Genomic DNA, 22,660 nt, shown 5'->3' on the forward strand with positions numbered 1-22,660 from the left:
ACCTTCATTCATAAAAAGATGCCATTAAACAAGTATTTAAAATATACTGTCTTTATGTTGTCTCTACATTAATTTGGAGATTAACTGTGAAATGATTACATTATACAATATATAAACTAAATATAAACCTATAAAAGCTGTGTTTTTAATTGTGATTAATCGAGTAAATTTTTTTAATCGATTGACAGCACTGAAAAAAAACACACAAAAATGTGAGCAATAGGGAAACCCAGAAAGTGCACTGCTATAACCAATGAAACATAAGCCCTGCTGTCTTCAAATAAATAAACTTCAGTCACACTGTAATTGCTGTACAGTATAATGACACTAACTGTAGTTCTTCCAGCTTGAATTGTGGGTTCATCAGTAGATCACTGAGGTTTTTCACTCCAGAGTCTCCTAGTTTATTCCCGCTCAGGTCCAGCTCTCTCAGGTGTGACGGGTTTGATTTCAGAGCTGAAGTCACATCAGAACAACCTTCATCTGTCATATCACAGCAGCTTAACCTACATTAGCAGAGAGAGAGATAGAGAATGAAGAAAATAAGAGACTCTTTATTCTGTAAAGTCACATCATCTTCATCAGCAAATAAAACAGACAGAGGAAGAAAGATCTTCATCTTTATTTCACCAGATCACAAAATACTACGGTGAAATTGTTTGTACAAATATAATGTTAATGTGTTCTAGTTTAAACAGTTGAAGTGATTTTAAGCATTTTGATTCTTGTATGTGAATGTGACTGACCTCAATCTCTCCAGTTTACAGTGTGAATCCTTCAGTACGGCACATAAGTGCTTCACTCCTGTGTCTCCTAGTTTATTCACGCTCAGGTCCAGCTCTCTCAGGTGTGACAGGTTTGATTTCAGAGCTGAAGTCAGGATGAGACTCTGTTCCTCTGTAATACTGCATTCACTCAGACTGAAGACAGAGAAATAACAATAGTTCACATCTATGATGATCATCTTATTGAAGAGCTACAGCAGCATTTAGTTTCCAATAGTCTGTTTTAAAACCCAGTCACACTAGTTCTGTGCGCTGGAAGACACTGTTTCTTCTCTTTCATTTTTAACTATTTATTTGACGTCTCTCTATTTTATTCTCTGTTGAAAAGGCAGATTTCTGCATGTACACAATCAGTACATTGTATCAGATGTTGGGAATTAAACAATCACTAACTACACTCTACTAACTAGATACAAAAACTAGGGCTGTCAACGTTAACGCATGCGATTATTTTTTGTCCAGTTTAACGTTAAAATATTTAACGCAGCATCCATTAATTTTTGTCATCCTTTGGCTAGCTTTACATTATATGATGCCGCTCTTATTCTTACAAATGCTTTTAAACCATTCAAGTTTAATGACCTGCCTGTGAATGACCTGTCTATGTGACACACACACACACACGATGCACAGAAAGACGCGCGCCAGTATCGTGCGCACAGACAGCGCGCCAGAATATAGTTCTCTTTCGCGCTTAAATGAACAGTACACACAATTATGCCAAATGTCCGTTTTGTCGAGTTTCCTCATAACATAAGAACAGTCTGAAATGAGTTGAATAAAGTCTTAAATGAACGTAAAGAGTTGTGAGAGAATGAGACGCGTGTGAGATCCGCGTCTCTATCAGCAGCGGCTGGTCTTAAAGTGACAGTAGCCAATAATCATGTCTGTCAGTAAAGTTAATCAAAGAACAAAGGTAACAGAGAACATTACTCACTGCTCTTGAGTAAAGAACTTTTGTGGCTTTGATAAGGATTAGTCTATATTTAATCTATAATGTATGTGTCACGGTGTTGTGCGGGTAGAAGAAGATGGCTGAGTCAAAAGCTCCAAATCAAACAGTTTTACTGATCAAACTCACAGGTACAGACAGGCAGGCAGAATGACGGGCAGAAACACACACTAAACACATCCATATAACTTTAACAACCGACCAGGACAGACTGAACAGAAGCAAACTAAATACAAGCATGAATCAAACATAACAAGGTGAAAACAGGTGACACTGATGATGATAACGAGGGACAGGCTGGTAAGTGAGGGAGTGAGTTCAGGTGTGGAGACAAGAAGGATTCTGGGAAGTGTAGTGAAGATGACTAAGACAGACAGATGCAGACGAAGACTGTGACAGAACGCCCCCCTTCAACAAGGCGCGACCTCGCGCCGTAGAACATCAATGGGGTGGGGGGGCGGGCGCCCTGAAGGCTGGCCAGGGCGTGGCCAAACTGAGACGGGAAGCCTCCAGGGCGGATCAGGAAGTGCAGGCGGCCAGGGCGGAGCAGGACGTGAAGGCGGCCAGGGCGGAGCAGGACGTGGCCAGGGCGGAGCAGGACATGGGCGTGGCCAGGGCCGTGGGGACCCTTCGGGCGGCCATGGCGGTGCGGACCCTTCGGGCGGCCATGGCGGTGCGGACCCCTCGGGCGGCCATGGCGGTGCGGACCCTTCGGGCGGCCATGGCGGTGCGGACCCTTCAGGCGGCCATGGCGGTGAGGACCCTTCGGGCGGCCATGGCGGTGAGGACCCTTCGGGCGGCCATGGCGGTGAGGACCCTTCGGGCGGCCATGGCGGTGAGGACCCTTCGGGCGGCCATGGCGGTGAGGACCCTTCGGGCGGCCATGGCGGTGAGGACCCTTCGGGCGGCCATGGCGGAGCCCTATGGCCCCCCCCCCCAAAAAATTAATGGGGAGAGTGACAGAGTCACTACTAGTCTCTGGGCTGGACGGAACCAGCGGTGAAGGGGTCTCTGGGCTGGACGGAACCAGCGGTGAAGGGGTCTCTGGGCTGGACGGAACCAGCGGTGAAGGGGTCCGTGGGCTGGACGGAACCAGCGGTGAAGGGGTATCTGGGCTGGACGGAACCAGCGGTGAAGGGGTATCTGGGCTGGACGGCCCCAGCGGTGAAGGGGTCTCTGGGCTGGACGGAACCAGCGGTGAAGGGGTCTCTGGGCTGGACGGAACAAGCGGACTGGACGGGACGTGAACAGGCTCCGGCTGGACGGTCTCTGGCTGGACGGTCTCTGGCTGGACGGTCTCTGGCTGGACGGTCTCTGGCTGGACGGTCTCTGGCTGGACGGTCTCTGCCTGGACGGTCTCTGCCTGGACGGTCTCTGGCTGGACGGTCTCTGGCTGGACGGTCTCTGGCTGGACGGTCTCTGGCTGGACGGTCTCTGGCTGGACGGTCTCTGGCTGGACGGTCTCTGGCTGGGCAGACGGGATCAGTGGTGGAAGCTCTGCCTGCTTGAATCCAACCGTAGGATTCAGGCTGGGCACTGGGGTTGGAGTGGGGCTGGTGACGTCATCGACAGTGAAGGAAGATCCGCAGGATACCAGCACCCACTCCACAAATTGGGCAAAGCTTCCTTGAGGAGGTTCCCCAGACAACTGCGCTCGAGTGGTGTTGTTCAGTCACACACGTAGAAACGTGCAAAGGCAGTCATCTGGGAAACTGGTTTGAGGTACCAGATCCAGGAAGACTTCTAGGTGTTCCTCAAGAGAGCTGTTTCCTTGCTCAAGGCACAGCAGTCTTACTGCAGGGAAATCCATGTCTTGGTCGGTTGGTCTGTCACGGTGTTGTGCGGGTAGAAGAAGATGGCTGAGTCAAAAGCTCCAAATCAAACAGTTTTACTGATCAAACTCACAGGTACAGGCAGGCAGAATGACGGGCAGAAACACACACTAAACACATCCATATAACTTTAACAACCGACCAGGACAGACTGAACAGAAGCAAACTAAATACAAGCATGAATCAAACATAACAAGGTGAAAACAGGTGACACTGATGATGATAACGAGGGACAGGCTGGTAAGTGAGGGAGTGAGTTCAGGTGTGGAGACAAGAAGGATTCTGGGAAGTGTAGTGAAGATGACTAAGACAGACAGGTGCAGACGAAGACTGTGACAGTATGCATTGCAGACTGTTTGATAACTTTATTCAATTTCTGTATATTGTTCTGTATATGTTAGACAGGTAGGAAGGGCACAGGTAAATATGACATTAATTAAGGTTTATGTGAGGATTGTTTAAAGTTCACTTAAATTTTAAGTTATATTTTTGAAGCCTAATAAATGTTAAAAAAATTGGTAGCTTTCAATTACACTGTAATGTTGAATGGCTATAATTAATTGTTTAAAATGAGGGGGGGGGGGGTCATTTTCATGGAGACATAGAGCTGTATTAGCTGTACTATAATGTCATGACATAGAGCTGTATTAGCTGTATTATAATGTCATGACATAGAGCTGTATTAGCTGTATTATAATTTCATGACATAGAGCTGTATTAGCTGTCATGACATAGAGCTGTATTAGCTGTATTATAATGTCATGACATAGAGCTGTATTAGCTGTATTATAATTTCATGACATAGAGCTGTATTAGCTGTATTATAATGTCATGACATAGAGCTGTATTAGCTGTATTATAATGTCATGACATAGAGCTGTATTAGCTGTATTATAATGTCATGACATAGAGCTGTATTAGCTGTATTATAATTTCATGACATAGAGCTGTATTAGCTGTATTATAAAGTCATGACATAGAGCTGTATTAGCTGTATTATAATGTCATGACATAGAGCTGTATTAGCTGTATTATAATGTCATGACATAGAGCTGTATTAGCTGTATTATAATGTCATGACATAGAGCTGTATTAGCTGTATTATAATGTCATGACATAGAGCTGTATTAGCTGTATTATAATTTCATGACATAGAGCTGTATTAGCTGTATTATAAAGTCATGACATAGAGCTGTATTAGCTGTATTATAATGTCATGACATAGAGCTGTATTAGCTGTATTATAATGTCATGACATAGAGCTGTATTAGCTGTATTATAATGTCATGACATAGAGCTGTTCTAGCTGTATTATAATGTCATGACATAGAGCTGTATTAGCTGTATTATAATTTCATGACATAGAGCTGTATTAGCTGTATTATAATGTCATGACATAGAGCTGTATTAGCTGTATTATAATTTCATGACATAGAGCTGTATTAGCTGTATTATAATTTCATGACATAGAGCTGTATTAGCTGTATTATAATTTCATGACATAGAGCTGTATTAGCTGTATTATAATTTCATGACATAGAGCTGTATTAGCTGTATTATAATGTCATGACATAGAGCTGTATTAGCTGTATTATAATTTCATGACATAGAGCTGTATTAGCTGTATTATAATGTCATGACATAGAGCTGTATTAGTATCAGTGATACTGACAAATAAAGAAGTGTGAAGTCCGCACAATAAAAATGACTGCTCCAAAAGTATTTATTAAAAGGCAACGTTTCGACCCTCAGGTCTTCATCAGGCACTCAGTTGTCCTGCACCTGAGCCCAGTTTGGGTGTTTGGGATGTGCACACCATTTTTGTATTTTTTGACTTATCAGTGATACTGACCTTCATTCATAAAAAGATGCCATTAAACAAGTATTTAAAATATACTGTCTTTATGTTGTCTCTACATTAATTTGGAGATTAACTGTGAAATGATTACATTCTAAAATATATAAACTAAATATAAACCTATAAAAGCTGTGTTTTTAATTGTGATTAATCGAGTTAATTTTTTTAATCGATTGACAGCACTGAAAAAACACACAAAAATGTGAGCAATAGGGAAACCCAGAAAGTGCACTGCTATAACCAATGAAACATATAAGCCCTGCTGTCTTCAAATAAATAAACTTCAGTCACACTGTAATTGCTGTACAGTATAATGACACTAACTGTAGTTTCTCCTGCTTGAATTGTGGGTTCATCAGTAGATCACTGAGGTTTTTCACTCCAGAGTCTCCTAGTTTATTCCCGCTCAGGTCCAGCTCTCTCAGGTGTGACGGGTTTGATTCCAGAGCTGAAGTCACATCAGAACAACCTTCATCTGTCATATCACAGCAGCTTAACCTACATTAGCAGAGAGAGAGAGAGAGAGAGAGAGAGAGAGAGAGAGAGAGAGAGAATGAAGAAAATAAGAGACTCTTTATTCTGTAAAGTCACATCATCTTCGTAAGCATTATTTGACCACATCACAAAATACTACGGTGAAAATGTTTGCAGAAATATAATGTGAATTTAGACTCATTGTGAGATATTGAGTATAAAGTGTTTTAGTTTAAACTTTTGATTCTTGTATGTATGTATGTATCAGTGATGGGCCGTGCATTTCACACCTAGGCCTTCAGTGATGTCCAAACTGAATTAATAACTTTTAATAGTGTAGCTAGCAGCGCACATACTCTCTATAATTGTTGTGAAATTGCTGTTTTTATTTTGCACCGGCAGTTATTGGGTTAATGCGGAGAGTTCGGGAAAGGCCGAGAGAAACGAGCGAGTGAGTTCGGCTTGTGCGTTTGTGTTCAGTGGTTCTTGCGTTCTGATTATAAGTTCAGAAACGGAGCCTCCCTTGTCTTGTCCTTCAAGGGTTACAATAGTCCCTTGCTAGACATTACAATAGTATAACAACAGTAGAATGAAAAAAGAAGAAGTTTCCATCATAAATTTACAAGAAAAATGAAGAAAATCATATTCACCACGGAAAAAACGGGGGCAAAAAATGCATTATACTCACCAAAACTACTGATTATTTTATACACAAAATCCATCCTAATTTCTTTCCTCAAAAAGACTTCAATTACTTGGTTGTGCATGTTAACTGTGCATTTCAGTCCCAACAACCTTTTCTATTGCCATCGAGGCTAATGCTGAAAGTGGAGTGTTGTAACGGTGGCGGGCCCCAAACGAAATGAAAATCATCAAGTGAAAGATGTATGTATAAAAAAAAACAATTCGTTCGGGCGCCAGACAAGCTTAATCTTGTCAAATGTTTTTCCTCGGAATAGCTCTTTAAGCCACCGGTTACGAATAAACATGAATCAGAATCACACAAATGAAGTTCAGTTTCACAGTTATATTTTCATAATTTTCAAAGAAATCAGACCAAAATCTCAGTTTTACCATAAAAAGGAATAAAAAAAACCTCAAACACACACCAAATAACTTTGGTTCAAGTTCAAAATCCTACAGTCTTTACACCACTGTTTTTTGAATTGGTAAAATAAGTTTAAAAAAAAATTAAATCAAACTAACAATGAAACCAACCGTTTAAACGAAACACTTCACTGTATTATACAGATATGAAATACGTGGTGAAAGTGGTTGCGTGAATGTTTGGTTGGCTTGAAGACAGTGCATGCGGGCGTGTGTGTGTGTGTGTGTGTGTGTGTGTGTGTGAAAGAGCGTTTGGCCGATAATGGCAGGAAGGAAAGTTTTCGACGTGAGGGTAAAAACGGAATAACCTGGAGAACTTGCTCACTCGTCAGCCTCAAAGTCGACAAGCTTCGCAGTGCAGCCGGTGTCCAGAGGTGCAGCGCACCTTCAGTGCCAATCGCTAGGCAACTCGCGCTCACTCTAGATCCACGCACAGCCCAAACACAGCGTCTCGTGTCTCACTGACTGTGGATTTGTCTCAGGTAACCCGTTCCTTTTTTCCCTTCCCCTTCCTCTCTTACAACTCCACCTTATATACTCGTTTCCTCACTTCCGGATAATTGATTTCCCTCCTCCCTCCAGTCACGCAACTTACGTTTTTTTCCGCACCGCCACAGTGTGTCCGTCGTATTTCTGGCATAAGTTTGAATTGGCTTTAGTGCTGAGAGTGTCTGCTCGACAGAAGCAGTAAGCAGGGACAGTCTCCGCGACACATGCCGATGTGTACAGCTGACCCATGCTCTCACACCGATGTTTGAAGGAAATCAATGAGATCAGCGGGACGTTTGCCTTCATAATCAGTCATGGCATACATTACAGTCAGTTAATTCTGTTCTTATCCGGGACAGATCGAATAGTGTTCCGTGACTCTGCGTTAAAGGTGCAATGTGTAACATTTTTGAGTATCTATTAACAGAAATGCAATATGACATCCATAACTATGTGTTCAGTGGTGTATAAAGAACTTACTTAATAAACCGTAATGTTTTTATTACCTTAGAATGAGGCATTTATATCTACATAGGCGCGGGAATCCCCTTCTATGAAGGACGCCATATTGTGACGTCATGTTTCTACCGTAGCCGACAGCGAACAAACAGCGCTACAGAGCGCGTTTCGTCACTACATTGAAAGAGAAGCCGCAGGAAGCTAGAAGAAGCTAGTCATAAACACCGTGAGTAGTGACTTTTCCCTTGTCAGTGGTGTAAATATGTAGTTGGATTGTTTCATGTAACTTAATTCTTCTCCCTCGCTGTGTTATGGCTTTGCTATGTGGGGATAAATGTGCAGGTTAAGTTCGTGAGACAGCTGATTAGTAGGCTACTCTTGTCATTGACCGTAAAACAGTTACAGGAATCACCAACCCGTCGATCTTGGAAGCATTTTAAGTCGATCGAGTTTCCAAAATCAGAGAAAAAAAGCCTATTGTGTGTAGTAAGTGGTGTCTAGGGGATGCGGAGGCGCGCGTGTAACACTTCCCAGTGTGCAAGGAATAATTCACAAAGGGGGTTGCACATTTAAAGTGTATCTATTCAGCAAAACAGGAATAAATCGCGTTTAGTTACAGCTCTCGTGGTTATCACACACCATCACTCTCGAAGTCTCGCTCTCAAAACTCACGCGAGGCTTAACACGTTTTAAACATTACATTGTAAACATGCAAATATTACATTGTAAACATGCAAATATTCTCATAGTTCAGCACGAACTAATTAACAATATATCTGCTATATTCTCTATAAACAACACCCGTATAAATGACCATGTGAACTCGTATTAACACACGTGCAAACTCACTAATCAACGCATAGCACGGTTAATATAACATATATATGATTCACACTCTATGCAAACACTTCGGGAATATACACAAACATTAATACACAAATCTCACAAACTTTCCACCAGCTTACCTGCAAAACAGGAATAAATCGCGTTTAGTTACAGCTCTCGTGGTTATCACACACCATCACTCACGGGGAAGTCTCGCTCTCAAAACTCACGCGAGGCTTAACACGTGAGCTCGGTTCCATAACCAACACCACGCAACATCGCCGCCACCTACTGGTGCGCTATAAGACTGTAACATTTATCACTATTTTTATATTGAACATCACACATTATACATGACTTATACATGACATTCTTGGAGTGCAATACTCAGTCATTGCGCTACACTCTCCCCTACTAATTTTAAAATGTTTACTACATTTAGGATTTGACTATAATTGATAATCAATTACTTTCGCAGCAAACACCTTATAATAGTAGTGATGACTTAAATTTCAAACACTTGAAATACCCTCTACATTAGGTCAAATTAACCGTTGGATGCATTGTCCATTGTCGCACAATGATATTATATTTCCAGCAACAGTAAACACTTCTCGCTTATACACCATCTTTTGTAATAGAATCCCCATTTCGGCCAGACAATTCTTTAGTCTACTACCCATCTTAGTTTACTTTGTAGAGTAAGTCAACAATGTCCTTAGTTGCCTATGTTCAGTAGTTGAAACAGATCAGTTTTTTTCCTTTCCACATCTATCATTGTCCATGAAAACATTCGTTTCCACACCAGTCCTGATCAAGTGTGGCCAATCAATGTAAGTTTAGCTGGTAACCAACATTGTCCATGGTTGCCACAGTCCTTGGACAGCAGCCTCTCTACTCACATTTAGTCTATCCATTGCAACTTCCACCACAGATGGCTGACCCAATGAGTCTTAAGTCAGAGTCTTTGGACGACGGCGTTCTCTCCTTGGATAAGAATTGAAAGGTGTAGAGTCATCATCTTCGCTCTCAACTGATGCTTGTTCTTCCGACTGTTCCGCAGGCATTCCAAGATACTCTTCCATCCGCTCCTCTGGCCCATCCTCAGCTATCTCCTCCTCTATTCTCTGTGACTCTTGCTCCCAGTGCTGTTCCACATTTGGCGTGAACGGTTCTACATCCGGATTGAGACGAACAGACTTCCGGCACTGCCTCAAGGAAGTAGGAAACTGTAGCACTAGCTCACCATCTTGAAAATCCTCGTTCTCTGACATATCACTCTGACCTTCTTCCAAGCATTTTCTGTCTTTTCTGCTTACTTTTGTCTCTCTCACTGTCTCTGGTTGTGGTGTTGCTTCGGAGTTCTCCAATGGCAAACTATCACAAGGGAGAAGTAGATTCCGATGTAACACTCTCATTTTACCTCCTCCTTCCGGTACGACTTCATACACCGGACTCTCATCACTCCTTCTTTTTACAATCACGTACACTCTGTTTTCCCAGTACGATCTGAGCTTACCAGGTCCTCCTCGCTCAGATAGATTTCGGACCAGCACTCGTCCCCCCGGCTGAAGGTCAATTCCATGAATTCTTCTGTCATACCCCTGCTTACTCCTTGAGGTTTCCCTGTTAGCTGTTCTGGAGGCAATCTCATAAGCTTGATGCATCCTCGTTTGCCAGCTCTTCACATACTCAGCATAATTCTCATTCCCTTCTGCTGGCCGTAGGTTGAAGAGCAGATCGATTGGCAGATGTGGGGAACGACCATAAAGCAAAAACTATCTTCTCCAGTGACTTTCTCCATTGAGTTTTATCTGCATCTGTAAGGGTGCGCAGCATAGACAGTAATGTTCTGTTGAAGCACTCTACCTGTCCATTTCCTTGTGGATGATAACAGGTAGTATGAGACGCTCGCACATCACAGCACTTCTGCAGTTGGTACATCAACTGGTTCTCGAATTCCCTACCCATATCATGGTGAATCTTTTCTGGGAATCCGAAACGTAAAACAAAATCATTAAAGATCTTGTCCACCACCATCTTGGCTGATTTGTTTTTAGTGGCATAAGCTTGTGCAAAACGAGTATAATGATCTATGACAACCAGAATGTACTCGTACCCTCCCTTAGAGGTTTCCAGATGTAAAAAGTCTATAGACACTAGCTCAAACGGTCGTGTAGTGACGATTGAGACAAGAGGAGCTCTTGTGGCCTTATGTGGTTTCTTCCGCATTAAACACTCACATACATTGGCAATGAAATGCTCTGTGTCACTATGCATACGAACCCAGTAAAACCGATCACGAATCAAATTCACTGTCCTCTCTACTCCTAAGTGTCCCATTTCTTTATGAAGCTCATTGAATACAGTCTGGTGATATTCTTTTGGCAAAACAAGCTGGTCTCTTCCACCGGCTTTTCTGTAAAGTATGCCATGCTCATTGATGTACAATTTTTGCCACTGTCTCAGAAGCATTTTCACATCTGTCGGTTCCGTTTTGATTACTTGTCTTGATGGTCTCTGATCATTAACTTTATACTGCAGAACTCGACCGATTACAGAATCTTTCCTTTGACTTTCTAAGATCTGCTTCAGTGTGAACGGTTTGTCTGACGTAGACATAGCAGTATCACTCACCATCTGGAGGATTTGTACTTGAGTTGCAGTAACCCAGGCAAGCGGGGTGTCTACCCCCACCAACACTCCCTGAATAGACGCACTGATGACTTCTTGACTCACTCTTCCAGTGCACTGCTCCATGAATTGATCAATGGCTACTGGCATCCGGGACAGACCCTCAGCGTCCGCGTTGCTCTTGCCAGGACGGTACTTTATGGAGAAGTTGAAATCTGCCAGCTGAGCCACCCATCTATGGCCTGTGGAGTTGAGCTTGGCGGTGGAGAGAACATAAGTCAAAGGATTATTATCAGTATAGACTGTAAAATGGGGAGCATGGTACAGGTAGTCCCTAAAACGTTCACATATCGCCCATTTTAATGCTAAGAATTCTAACTTCCCTGAGTGAAGGTGGTAATTCTTCTCAGGTGTAGTTAGCGTTCTGGAAGCATAACCAATCACCACCAATTTACTGTTCTGCCTCTGGTACAACACGGCACCCAGCCCCTCTTGTGATGCATCACAGTGCAGAATGAACGGTTGGGTGAGATCTGGATAGCCCAATACTGGTGGGGTGGTTAGTTTGTCAATGAGAAAGTTCAATATCTCCTGATGGCTTTGAGTCCACTGTATCGGTGTGTTTGATGGAAGACCACCTTTGTGTCGTCTGCTGATACATTTTCCTCTTACTCTTTTCTCCACAGGTGATGTTTCCTCAGGGGATGATGACAATAGCTGATACAGGGGTTTCGCCAGTCTGGAAAAATCAGGTATGTATGCACGGTAATATGAGATAAATCCAAGCAGCTTTCTCAAATCACCTACAGTGGCAGGAACTCTATCTTTTAAGGCCTGCACAGCAGCCACTTCAGCAGGATCCATTGTATATCCCTCTTCTGACACCAGGCGTCCAAGGAATCTCACCTTCCTCTGAAAGATCTCACATTTACGAGGGCTGAGCTTTACACCATGCTGCTGATATCTCTGTAAAACAGCTCTGAGGTGACTGACATGGTCTTCAAAACTAGAGCTATGGACAAGATTATCGTCAAGGTAGGGTTGACACACAACATCTTTAAGACCTACCAGACACTCCTCCATACTCCGTTGGAATTCGGCTGGTGCTGAACTGAGGCCGAAAGGTATCCTCACCCAATGGTATAGTCCCCAGGGAGTTATGAAGGCAGTCAAGGGTCTGCTCTTCTCCTCCAGGAACCCCTGGTGATAAGCTTTTCCCTGATCCAACACTGAAAACCAGGAACTACCAATTAAAGAGTCCAGCATGTCCTGTATTCTTGGAATTGGATGTCGATCAGGTACTGATTTTCTGTTCAGTTCTCTGTAATCACAGCACAATCTCAATGTCCCATCTTTCTTTCTCACACAGACCATCGGTGATGCATAGGGTGACCTGGACTTTTCAATCCACCCACGATTCAGTAAGTCTTGTAAGTACTCTTTCACTTCCTGATGTAACGGTTTTGGAACTGACACGTATGTTTTCTTCACCGGTGAGGTATCGTGAAGTGTAATATGCAGGCTCAATGACGGAATACAGCCGATGTCATCCTCATCAAAGCCGAAAGCATGACACTCCTCCCTCAACACTCGTCTCACTATCTCCTTCTGTGTTCCACTCAGATGATCCAGGGAGACAGGAGGATCCCATTGGCTAGGTTTTTGTCTCTGTGAATCACCTTTACTCACATTTTCCTTACTGTTACTGTCATCAATTTTGTCCTGATCTTTGCTGGCCGTGGACTCGCCCCTGTTTGTTTGTTCTGTAGCCACAGATAAAGCAGATTTTATTACTTGAAGATCACCCAGGACTGTTCGACGATCTAAGGCAACAGCATAGTTATTTGTGTTAGCAATCGGCACTGGTACAACTGCAAATCTGTCAGCGGGAACAGTAACTACTCCTTCTTCAATAACAACCCCTTCTGGCAGTGCAGGCTGTTTGCTTGGGACTAATAGTAGACTTTGACATTTAAACTGAGACCCTGTATTGATCTTAACCAATGCAGTTGTGACTTGGTTAGCTGGTAAATTAATTAGTCTCCTTCCCGTCTGCACAATACCTGCTTCACTTCCAGAATCTGTAGACTGAATTAACTTGAGCACCAACTTTGCTGTTTTGAATGGCACACAGAACGCTTTACTCACTTCGCAGATTGTATCTTTTTCTGACTTATAGCCCCTCTTTTGACTGAGAACTGCTTCAATTACGTTGAACCCAATGATAGGCTGTTCAGCTACCTGTGGGTCAGTGGATACTAATATTGGAACCAGTAACGGCGGAGTAGCACTTGAGTCTGTGCCTAAACTGAATTCAGCTTCAATCCAGCCCAGGAACGGTATTACAGTCTGATTTGCAGCTAACCCCACCAGGGTACCGGACTCCAGCAGTTCATCGAGAGGTCTTACTGTTCGATGAGGTACGTTCTCTTTTCTCCATTCCTCATTGATAACACTTGCCTGTGCACCCGTGTCCCACAAAACTTCCACGGGTTCTCCCTCCAGCAAACATTGAACCAGACATTTTCTGCCAATGAGGTTTATCAGTTTCCCATTCTGGTAAAGAGGAATGTCATTAACAGTTTTTTTCAATTCATTCAGCTTCACTGTCTGCTTGGAGTAATCGAGGGGGGACTTTGTCTCAAGGGCTACTGAGGGTCCCGACGCAGCAGCCCTCTCCCATTTCCCTGCTGTTCTCTGGGTCGCCGACAACCTCTGGAAAGATGGCCCTCCTGTCCACAACGAAAGCAATGTTTGCACTGCTCACCGACTCGAGCTTCCTGACAGGCTCTGCAACCTCGCAGTCTGCTGACATTTACAGGTGTTGATCGTTCCGTTCGGCCACGCAGCTTAGCTGTCTCCATCGTCTCATTCACCACCTTTTGCATTTCTAGGACTTCTGCTCTGAGCTGTTCAATCAGTTGGCTGGTGTTTGCATCTGCCTCCTCCCGCTTGACTTGACTCCTTCTGCTGTTGGTGGCTGAATCAGCTTTAACTGCAGGTACTCTGTCATCTCTCTTGGGTTCCATGCAACCTTGAGAATGTAGCTGGGACTCAAACGGACATATGTTGGTTTGTATTTCACTCAGTCTTGGCGACTTACTCATTACCGTCTTTTTCAGTTTTTGTTGTCGCTCTTGTTCTAGATTTGCAGCTTCATTCACTCGCTCTATCAGCTCATCATCTTTGATTCTGGGGTTGCTAAGGTAGGGCTTAAGTTGCAGCTTCACCCCTTCACTTAGTAGTCCGGTCTCTATGGAGCGTAGAAATTTCCTTTGAATTAATTCTGGGCTAAACTGCTCACCTTCATCTTCCTCACTCAGCTTCCACAGCAACTTTTCTCTGAGCTCAATTCCTCTGAACAGAAAGTTCTGGACTGATTCTTTTGGGTCTTGTGACATGTTCATTAACTTTTGTAACAGATCAGATGGTGGATCAACTTTGAAATGTCCTCTCAGGATTGTCTTCAAGTCGGAAGAGTGAGATCTCGTTTTATTTCAAGCATATCTCTTAAATGGAGGCCTGGGCTCACCGCGCGTGTCACAGCTTCAATGATTTCTGTCTCTAAATGACCCTTTCTCAGTGCGGACTCAATCTGGTTCATGAGGCTGGTGTAGGACAGTTTCTCTCGCTGTCCTGCCTCCCCAATTTGTCCACAGATCCGGAACTCTCTCCTTAGAGTCACTTCAGACAGCGCAGGTGGTGTCACTGTGACAGCTCTAGTTTCCTCCCTCAGTCTTTGCTCCATTGCGACAATCTCCTCTTCAAATATTTGACGGGCTTGAGCTTGTTCCATCTGCAATCTGGAATATTTCTCTTTCAGCATATCTAACTCATTTGGCTCATCTGGTGTAATGTTCGATGCAGCTTTAGTTGGCTGTATCTGAGTGTCTATTTGCAACAACAGATCCTCCAGACACCGAAGAAATACCTCATCATCCTCTATCTCTTCTATGTCATCCAGCGTTTTCTCCACCAGTCTGATGAGGCCACGTCGTGTTTTGCTTTCAAACCCTCCGACAGGCTCATCACATTTTAGGCGTTAACACACTGGAACAAGATCAGAGCTGTTCAGCTTCAGTATTGCTCGGCTGACCTGATCACGCAGCTCATCCATGCTTGCCATTTTACACTGCTTCACTGTCTAGATTCGTCTCTGGAGCTCACTCGTTGTAACTTGCAGCTCCTGGCTGGTTGGCTCGCCAAAATATGTAACACTTCCCAGTGTGCAAGGAATAATTCACAAAGGGGGTTGCACATTTAAAGTGTATTTATTCTGCAAAACAGGAATAAATCGCGTTTAGTTACAGCTCTCGTGGTTATCACACACCATCACTCACGGGGAAGTCTCGCTCTCAAAACTCACGCGAGGCTTAACACGTTTTAAACATTACATTGTAAACATGCAAATATTACATTGTAAACATGCAAATATTCTCATAGTTCAGCACGAACTAATTAACAATATATCTGCTATATTCTCTATAAACAACACCCGTATAAATGACCAAGTGAACTCGTATTAACACACGTGCAAACTCACTAATCAACGCATAGCACGGTTAATATAACATATATATGATTCACACTCTATGCAAACACTTCGGGAATATACACAAACATTAATACACAAATCTCACAAACTTTCCACCAGCTTACCTGCAAAACAGGAATAAATCGCGTTTAGTTACAGCTCTCGTGGTTATCACACACCATCACTCACGGGGAAGTCTCGCTCTCAAAACTCACGCGAGGCTTAACACGTGAGCTTGGTTCCATAACCAACACCACGCAACATCGCCGCCACCTACTGGTGCGCTATAAGACTGTAACATTTATCACTATTTTTATATTGAACATCACACATTATACATGACTTATACATGACATTCTTGGAGTGCAATACTCAGTCATTGCGCTACACGCGCGCTGTCACAATCACGTTATTTTTGCCGCACGCACCTTTGGGCTCATGCGGACACGTCGAGTTTAAACAAGGCTTAACGCTTTAACCAGCTCAGCCACAGTAACAGCTCATATTAGCCAGCTAAACTTTTACTACCCTGTTAGAAAAAATATATAGTTGCATAGTTTCATGTGGTTCTTCTCCCTCGCTGTATTATGGGTTTGCTTTGTGGGGAGAATGTGCTGGTTACGTTCGTGAGACAATCAGCTGATTACTATTATTATATTATGTAAGGTGCATTGTGTAATATTTCTGAGGATCTATTGACAGAGATGCAATATAAAATCCATAACTATGTTTTCAGTGGTGTATAAAGACCTTACTTAATGAACCGTTAAGTTTTTATTACCTTAGAATGAGACATTTATATCTACATAGGCGCGGGAATCCCCTTCTATGAAGGTCTGAAGGTATGTTTCTACCGTAGCCGAAAGCGAAAAAAACAAGGCTAAAGAAACCTCATTGCTTGACTTACTACTCTCTGCTGCTGACTCAGACGACGACATATTTTGTCTTACGTCGGCCACCGTAGCTTCTCATTCGAGTTTGAAAACCGAGGGATAGGCCGCGAGTGACTTGCTGTTTGCAATTTGCAAGTTTCACCACTAGATGCCGCTAAAAATCCCACACTGCACCTTTAAGCTGGATAAGGCTGATCAAGGGATTTTTTCTATTAAATCTACAGGAATATATTTTAGTTTATGCAGTTCGCTACAGATGCGGTTAGCTAGCTCTGACCATAGGCTCTGACTAATAGTAATAGTACACGCTCTGACCATCCAATCAAAGGACGTGAAAATGCAGACGTTATTGTACGCCTGCTAGATGGCCCCGCTGCAGTCAAATCGAAATCTGATTGGCTGATTAAATCTGACTGATTATCTGATTGGTTAAAGCAACAGTTTCATTGCCATTCATTTAAGCTACAGGCGCCCGCTCTATTGATTCTGAAGGCCTCAAGGCAGATTTCTTTGTCCATGACAACACATGATGGCTGAAATATGATTGGATAAAAGCTCTAACATAAACATACACTACTGGAAGCAGTGCAACCAAGAGAAAAGCTATGAAATTAAGAGAATGGACTATTGGGAATCATTTAATACTCATTCATGGAAAAAATATATTAAAGTGCAAGTCAGTGATTCTGATAGTGTTTAGGCCAGCAGAGAAGGCCTTGCTGACCCTGACGGCCCACCACTGGTATATATATATATATACGGTATCTGAGGTAGAAGCGTGCTTTCGGAGCGTGTGATTGGCTGAATGTGAGGTAGAAGCGTGCTTTCGGAGCGTGTGATTGGCTGAATGTGAGGTAGAAGTGTGCTTTCGGAGCGTGTGATTGGCTGAATGTGAGGTAGAAGTGTGCTTTCGGAGCGTGTGATTGGCTGAATGTGAGGTAGAAGTGTGCTTTCGGAGCGTGTGATTTGCTGAATGTGAGGTAGAAGTGTGCTTTCGGAGCGTGTGATTGGCTGAATGTGAGGTAGAAGCGTGCTTTCGGAACGTGTGATTCGTCAATGAAATTAACACTGGTCTCAACAAATGTCAGTAGAGCGGGAAGATTTTAAAATGAGCCGTTCATTCATAAATACGCAAGATCACTGTGAAAATGCAGACCGGAACTCAAAAGACAACGAGCGCAGCTGAAAAGGGGCTGTACTGTATATGGTCTATATAATGAAGGTTGTGAAATAATTGCCTAATATTAACTCTACTTTGGTGCTGTAATGATATTGCACATCACACGATAAACGACCTCATCTGAGCTGCTTCAGCGGACTAACAACACTCGTCAATGTCAACAATAAAACATAAATAATAAAAACATAATAAAACAAGAAAGTGCATAAATTTCTTCAAATAAATAAACTTAAGTCACACTGTAATTGCTGTACAGTATAATGACACTAACTGTAGTTTCTCCAGCTTGAATTGTGGGTTCATCAGTAGATCACTGAGGCTTTTCACTCCAGAGTCTCCTAGTTTATTCCTGCTCAGGTCCAGCTCTCTCAGGTGTGACGGGTTTGATTTCAGAGCTGAAGTCACATCAGAACAACCTTCATCTGTCAGATCACAGTGGCTTAACCTACATTAGCAGAGAAAGAGAGAGAGAATGAAGAAAATAAGAGACTCTTTATTCTGTAAAGTCACATCATCTTCATCAGCAAATAAAACAGACAGAGGAAGAAAGATCTTTATCTTTATTTCACCAGATCACAAAATACTAAGGTGAAAATGTTTGTACAAATATAATGTTAATGTGTTCTAGTCTAAACAGTTGAAGTGATTTTAAGCATTTTGATTCTTGTATGTGAATGTGACTGACCTCAATCTCTCCAGTTTACAGTGTGGATCCTTCAGTACGGCACATAAGTGCTTCACTCCTGTGTTTCCTAGTTTATTCCTGCTCAGGTCCAGCTCTCTCAGGTGTGACGGGTTTGATTTCAGAGCTGAAGTCAGGATGAGACTCTGTTTCTCTGTAATACTGCAATCACTCAGACTGAAGACAGAGAAATAACAATAGTTCACATCTATGATGATCATCTTATTGAAGAGCTACAGCAGCATTTAGTTTCCAATAGTCTGTTTTAAAACCCAGTCACACTAGTTCTGTGCGCTGGAAGACACTGTTTCTTCTCTTTCATTTTTAACTATTTATTTGACGTCTCTCTTCTTTATTCTCTGTTGAAAAGGCAGATTTCTGCATGTACACAATCAGTACATTGTATCAAATGTTGGGAATTAAACAATTACTATCTAGATAAAAAAAAAAACACATAAAAATGTGAGCAATAGGGAAACCCAGAAAGTGCACTGCTATAACCAATGAAACATAAGCCCTGCTGTCTTCAAATAAATAAACTTCAGTCACACTGTAATTGCTGTACAGTATAATGACACTAACTGTAGTTTCTCCAGCTTGAATTGAGGGTTCATCAGTAGATCACTGAGGTTTTTCACTCCAGAGTCTCCTAGTTTATTCCCGCTCAGGTCCAGCTCTCTCAGGTGTGACGGGTTTGATTTCAGAGCTGAAGTCACATCAGAACAACCTTCATCTGTCATATCACAGCAGCTTAACCTACATTAGCAGAGAGAGAGAGAGAATGAAGAAAATAAGAGACTCTTTATTCTGTAAAGTCACATCATCTTCATCAGCAAATAAAACAGACAGAGGAAGAGAGATCTTCATCTTTATTTCATCAGATCACAAAATACTATGGTGAAAATGTTTGTACAAATATAATGTTAATGTGTTCTAGTTTAAACCGTTGAAGTGATTTTAAGCATTTTGATTCTTGTATGTGAATGTGACTGACCTCAATCTCTCCAGTTTACAGTGTGAATCCTTCAGTACGGCACATAAGTGCTTCACTCCTGAGTCTCCTAGATTATTCACGCTCAGGTTCAGCTCTCTCAGGTGTGACGGGTTTGATTTCAGAGCTGAAGTCAGGATGAGACTCTGTTTCTCTGTAATACTGCATCCACTCAGACTGAAGACAGAGAAATAACAATAGTTCACATCTATGATGATCATCTTATTGAAGAGCTACAGCAGCATTTAGTTACCAATAGTCTGTTTTAAAACCCAGTCACACTAGTTCTGTGCGCTGGAAGACACTGTTTCTTCTCTTTCATTTTTAACTATTCATTTGACGTCTCTCTTCTTTATTCTCTGTTGAAAAGGCAGATTTCTGCATGTACACAATCAGTACATTGTATCAGATGCTGGGAATTAAACAATTACTAACTACACTCTACTAACTAGATACAAAAACTAGGGCTGTCAACGTTAACGCATGCGATTATTTTTTGTCCAGTTTAACGTTAAAATATTTAACGCAGCATCCATAAATTTTTGTCATCCTTTGGCTAGCTTTACATTATATGATGCCGCTCTTATTCTTACAAATGCTTTTAAACCATTCAAGTTTAATGACCTGCCTGTGAATGACCTGTCTATGTGACACACACACACACACACACACGATGCACAGAAAGACGCGCGCCAGTATCGTGCGCACAGACAGCGCGCCAGAATATAGTTCTCTTTCACGCTTGAATGAACAGTAACACACAATTATGACAAATGTCCGTTTTGTCGAGTATCCTCATAACATAAGAACAGTCTGAAATGAGTTGAATAAAGTCTTAAATGAACGTAAAGAGTTGTGAGAGAATGAGACGCGTGTGAGATCCGCGTCTCTATCAGCAGCGGCTGGTCTTAAAGTGACAGTAGCCAATAATCATGTCTGTCAGTAAAACTAATCAAAGAACAAAGGTAACAGAGAACATTACTCACTGCTCTTGAGTAAAGAACTTTTGTAGCTTTGATAAGGATTAGTCTATATTTAATCTATAATGTATGCATTGCAGACTGTTTGATAACTTTATTCAATTTCTGTATATTGTTCTGTATATGTTAGACAGGTAGGAAGGGCACAGGTAAATATGACATTAATTAAGGTTTATGTGAGGATTGTTTAAAGTTCACTTAAATTTTAAGTTATATTTTTGAAGCCTAATAAATGTTAAAAAAAAATTGGTTGCTTTCAATTACACTGTAATGTTGAATGGCTATAATTAATTGTTTAAAATGGGGGGGGGGGTAATTTTCATGGAGACATAGAGCTGTATTAGCTGTATTATAATGTCATGACATAGAGCTGTATTAGCTGTATTATAATTTCATGACATAGAGCTGTATTAGCTGTATTATAATGTCATGACATAGAGCTGTTTTAGCTGTATTATAATGTCATGACATAGAGCTGTATTAGCTGTATTATAATGTCATGACATAGAGCTGTATTAGCTGTATTATAATGTCATGACATAGAGCTGTATTAGCTGTATTATAATGTCATGACATAGAGCTGTATTAGCTGTATTATAATTTCATGACATAGAGCTGTATTAGCTGTATTATAATTTCATGACATAAGCTGTATTAGCTGTATTATAATGTCATGACATAGAGCTGTTTTAGCTGTATTATAATGTCATGACATAGAGCTGTATTAGCTGTATTATAATGTCATGACATAGAGCTGTATTAGCTGTATTATAATGTCATGACATAGAGCTGTATTAGCTGTATTAAAATGTCATGACATAGAGCTGTATTAGCTGTATTATAATGTCATGACATAGAGCTGTATTAGCTGTATTATAATTTCATGACATAGAGCTGTATTAGCTGTATTATAATGTCATGACATAGAGCTGTTTTAGCTGTATTATAATTTCATGACATAGAGCTGTATTAGCTGTATTATAATGTCATGACATAGAGCTGTATTAGCTGTATTATAATGTCATGACATAGAGCTGTATTAGTATCAGTGATACTGACAAATAAAGAAGTGTGAAGTCCGCACACTAAAAATGACTGCTCCAAAAGTATTTATTAAAAGGCAACTTTTCGACCCTCAGGTCTTCATCAGGCACTCAGTTGTCCTGCACTTGAGCCCAGTTTGGGTGTTTGGGATGTGCACACCATTTTTGTATTTTTTGACTTATCAGTGATACTGACCTTCATTCATAAAAAGATGCCATTAAACAAGTATTTAAAATATACTGTCTTTATGTTGTCTCTACATTAATTTGGAGATTAACTGTGAAATGATTACATTATAAAATATATAAACTAAATATAAACCTATAAAAGCTGTGTTTTTAATTGTGATTAATCGAGTTATTTTTTTTAATCGATTGACAGCACTGAAAAAAAACACACAAAAATGTGAGCAATAGGGAAACCCAGAAAGTGCACTGCTATAACCAATGAAACATAAGCCCTGCTGTCTTCAAATAAATAAACTTCAGTCACACTGTAATTGCTGTACAGTATAATGACACTAACTGTAGTTTCTCCAGCTTGAATTGTGGGTTCATCAGTAGATCACTGAGGTTTTTCACTCCAGAGTCTCCTAGTTTATTCCCGCTCAGGTCCAGCTCTCTCAGGTGTGACGGGTTTGATTTCAGAGCTGAAGTCACATCAGAACAACCTTCATCTGTCATATCACAGCAGCTTAACCTACATTAGCAGAGAGAGAGAGAGAGAGAGAGAGAGAGAGAGAGAGAGAGAGAGAGAGAGAGAGAGAGAGAGAGAGAGAGAGAGAGAGAGAGAGAGAGAGAGAGAGAAAGAGAGAATGAAGAAAATAAGAGACTCTTTATTCTGTAAAGTCACATCATCTTCGTAAGCATTATTTGACCACATCACAAAATACTACGGTGAAAATGTTTGCAGAAATATAATGTGAATTTAGACTCATTGTG

At 41.7% G+C, this 22,660-nt stretch overlaps 1 protein-coding gene across 1 annotated transcript; it reads right to left on the minus strand.

Moving 5' to 3' along the window:
• Positions 1-280: 280 nt before the first annotated feature.
• Positions 281-22,446, minus strand: LOC130100557 (ribonuclease inhibitor-like). Its single transcript, XM_056266041.1, has 3 exons — positions 22,245-22,446; positions 747-920; positions 281-506 (listed from the first exon to the last, which is right to left on the minus strand). The coding sequence occupies exons 1-3, from the start codon at positions 22,400-22,402 to the stop codon at positions 296-298; spliced, it is 543 nt and encodes a 180-aa protein (XP_056122016.1). The 5' UTR covers positions 22,403-22,446; the 3' UTR covers positions 281-295.
• Between the last annotated feature and the right edge of the window lie 214 nt (positions 22,447-22,660).

This window comes from Rhinichthys klamathensis, unplaced genomic scaffold, assembly GCF_029890125.1.
Source record: "Rhinichthys klamathensis goyatoka isolate OS25496 unplaced genomic scaffold, OSU_Roscu_1.1 h1tg000011l_1, whole genome shotgun sequence".
Lineage (NCBI taxonomy): Eukaryota > Metazoa > Chordata > Actinopteri > Cypriniformes > Leuciscidae > Rhinichthys > Rhinichthys klamathensis.

Bases quoted from the DNA above. Each gene is read 5' to 3' on its own strand.
- LOC130100557 (XM_056266041.1), bottom strand. From the start codon at position 22,402: ATGACAGATGAAGGTTGTTCTGATGTGACTTCAGCTCTGAAATCAAAC. The intron at 921-22,244 runs GTTAGTGTCATT...CTCTGTCTTCAG, and splicing joins TTCAAGCTGGAGAAACTACA to TCTGAGTGAATGCAGTATTA. The intron at 507-746 runs GTCAGTCACATT...CTGCTAATGTAG, and splicing joins TGTAAACTGGAGAGATTGAG to GTTAAGCTGCTGTGATATGA.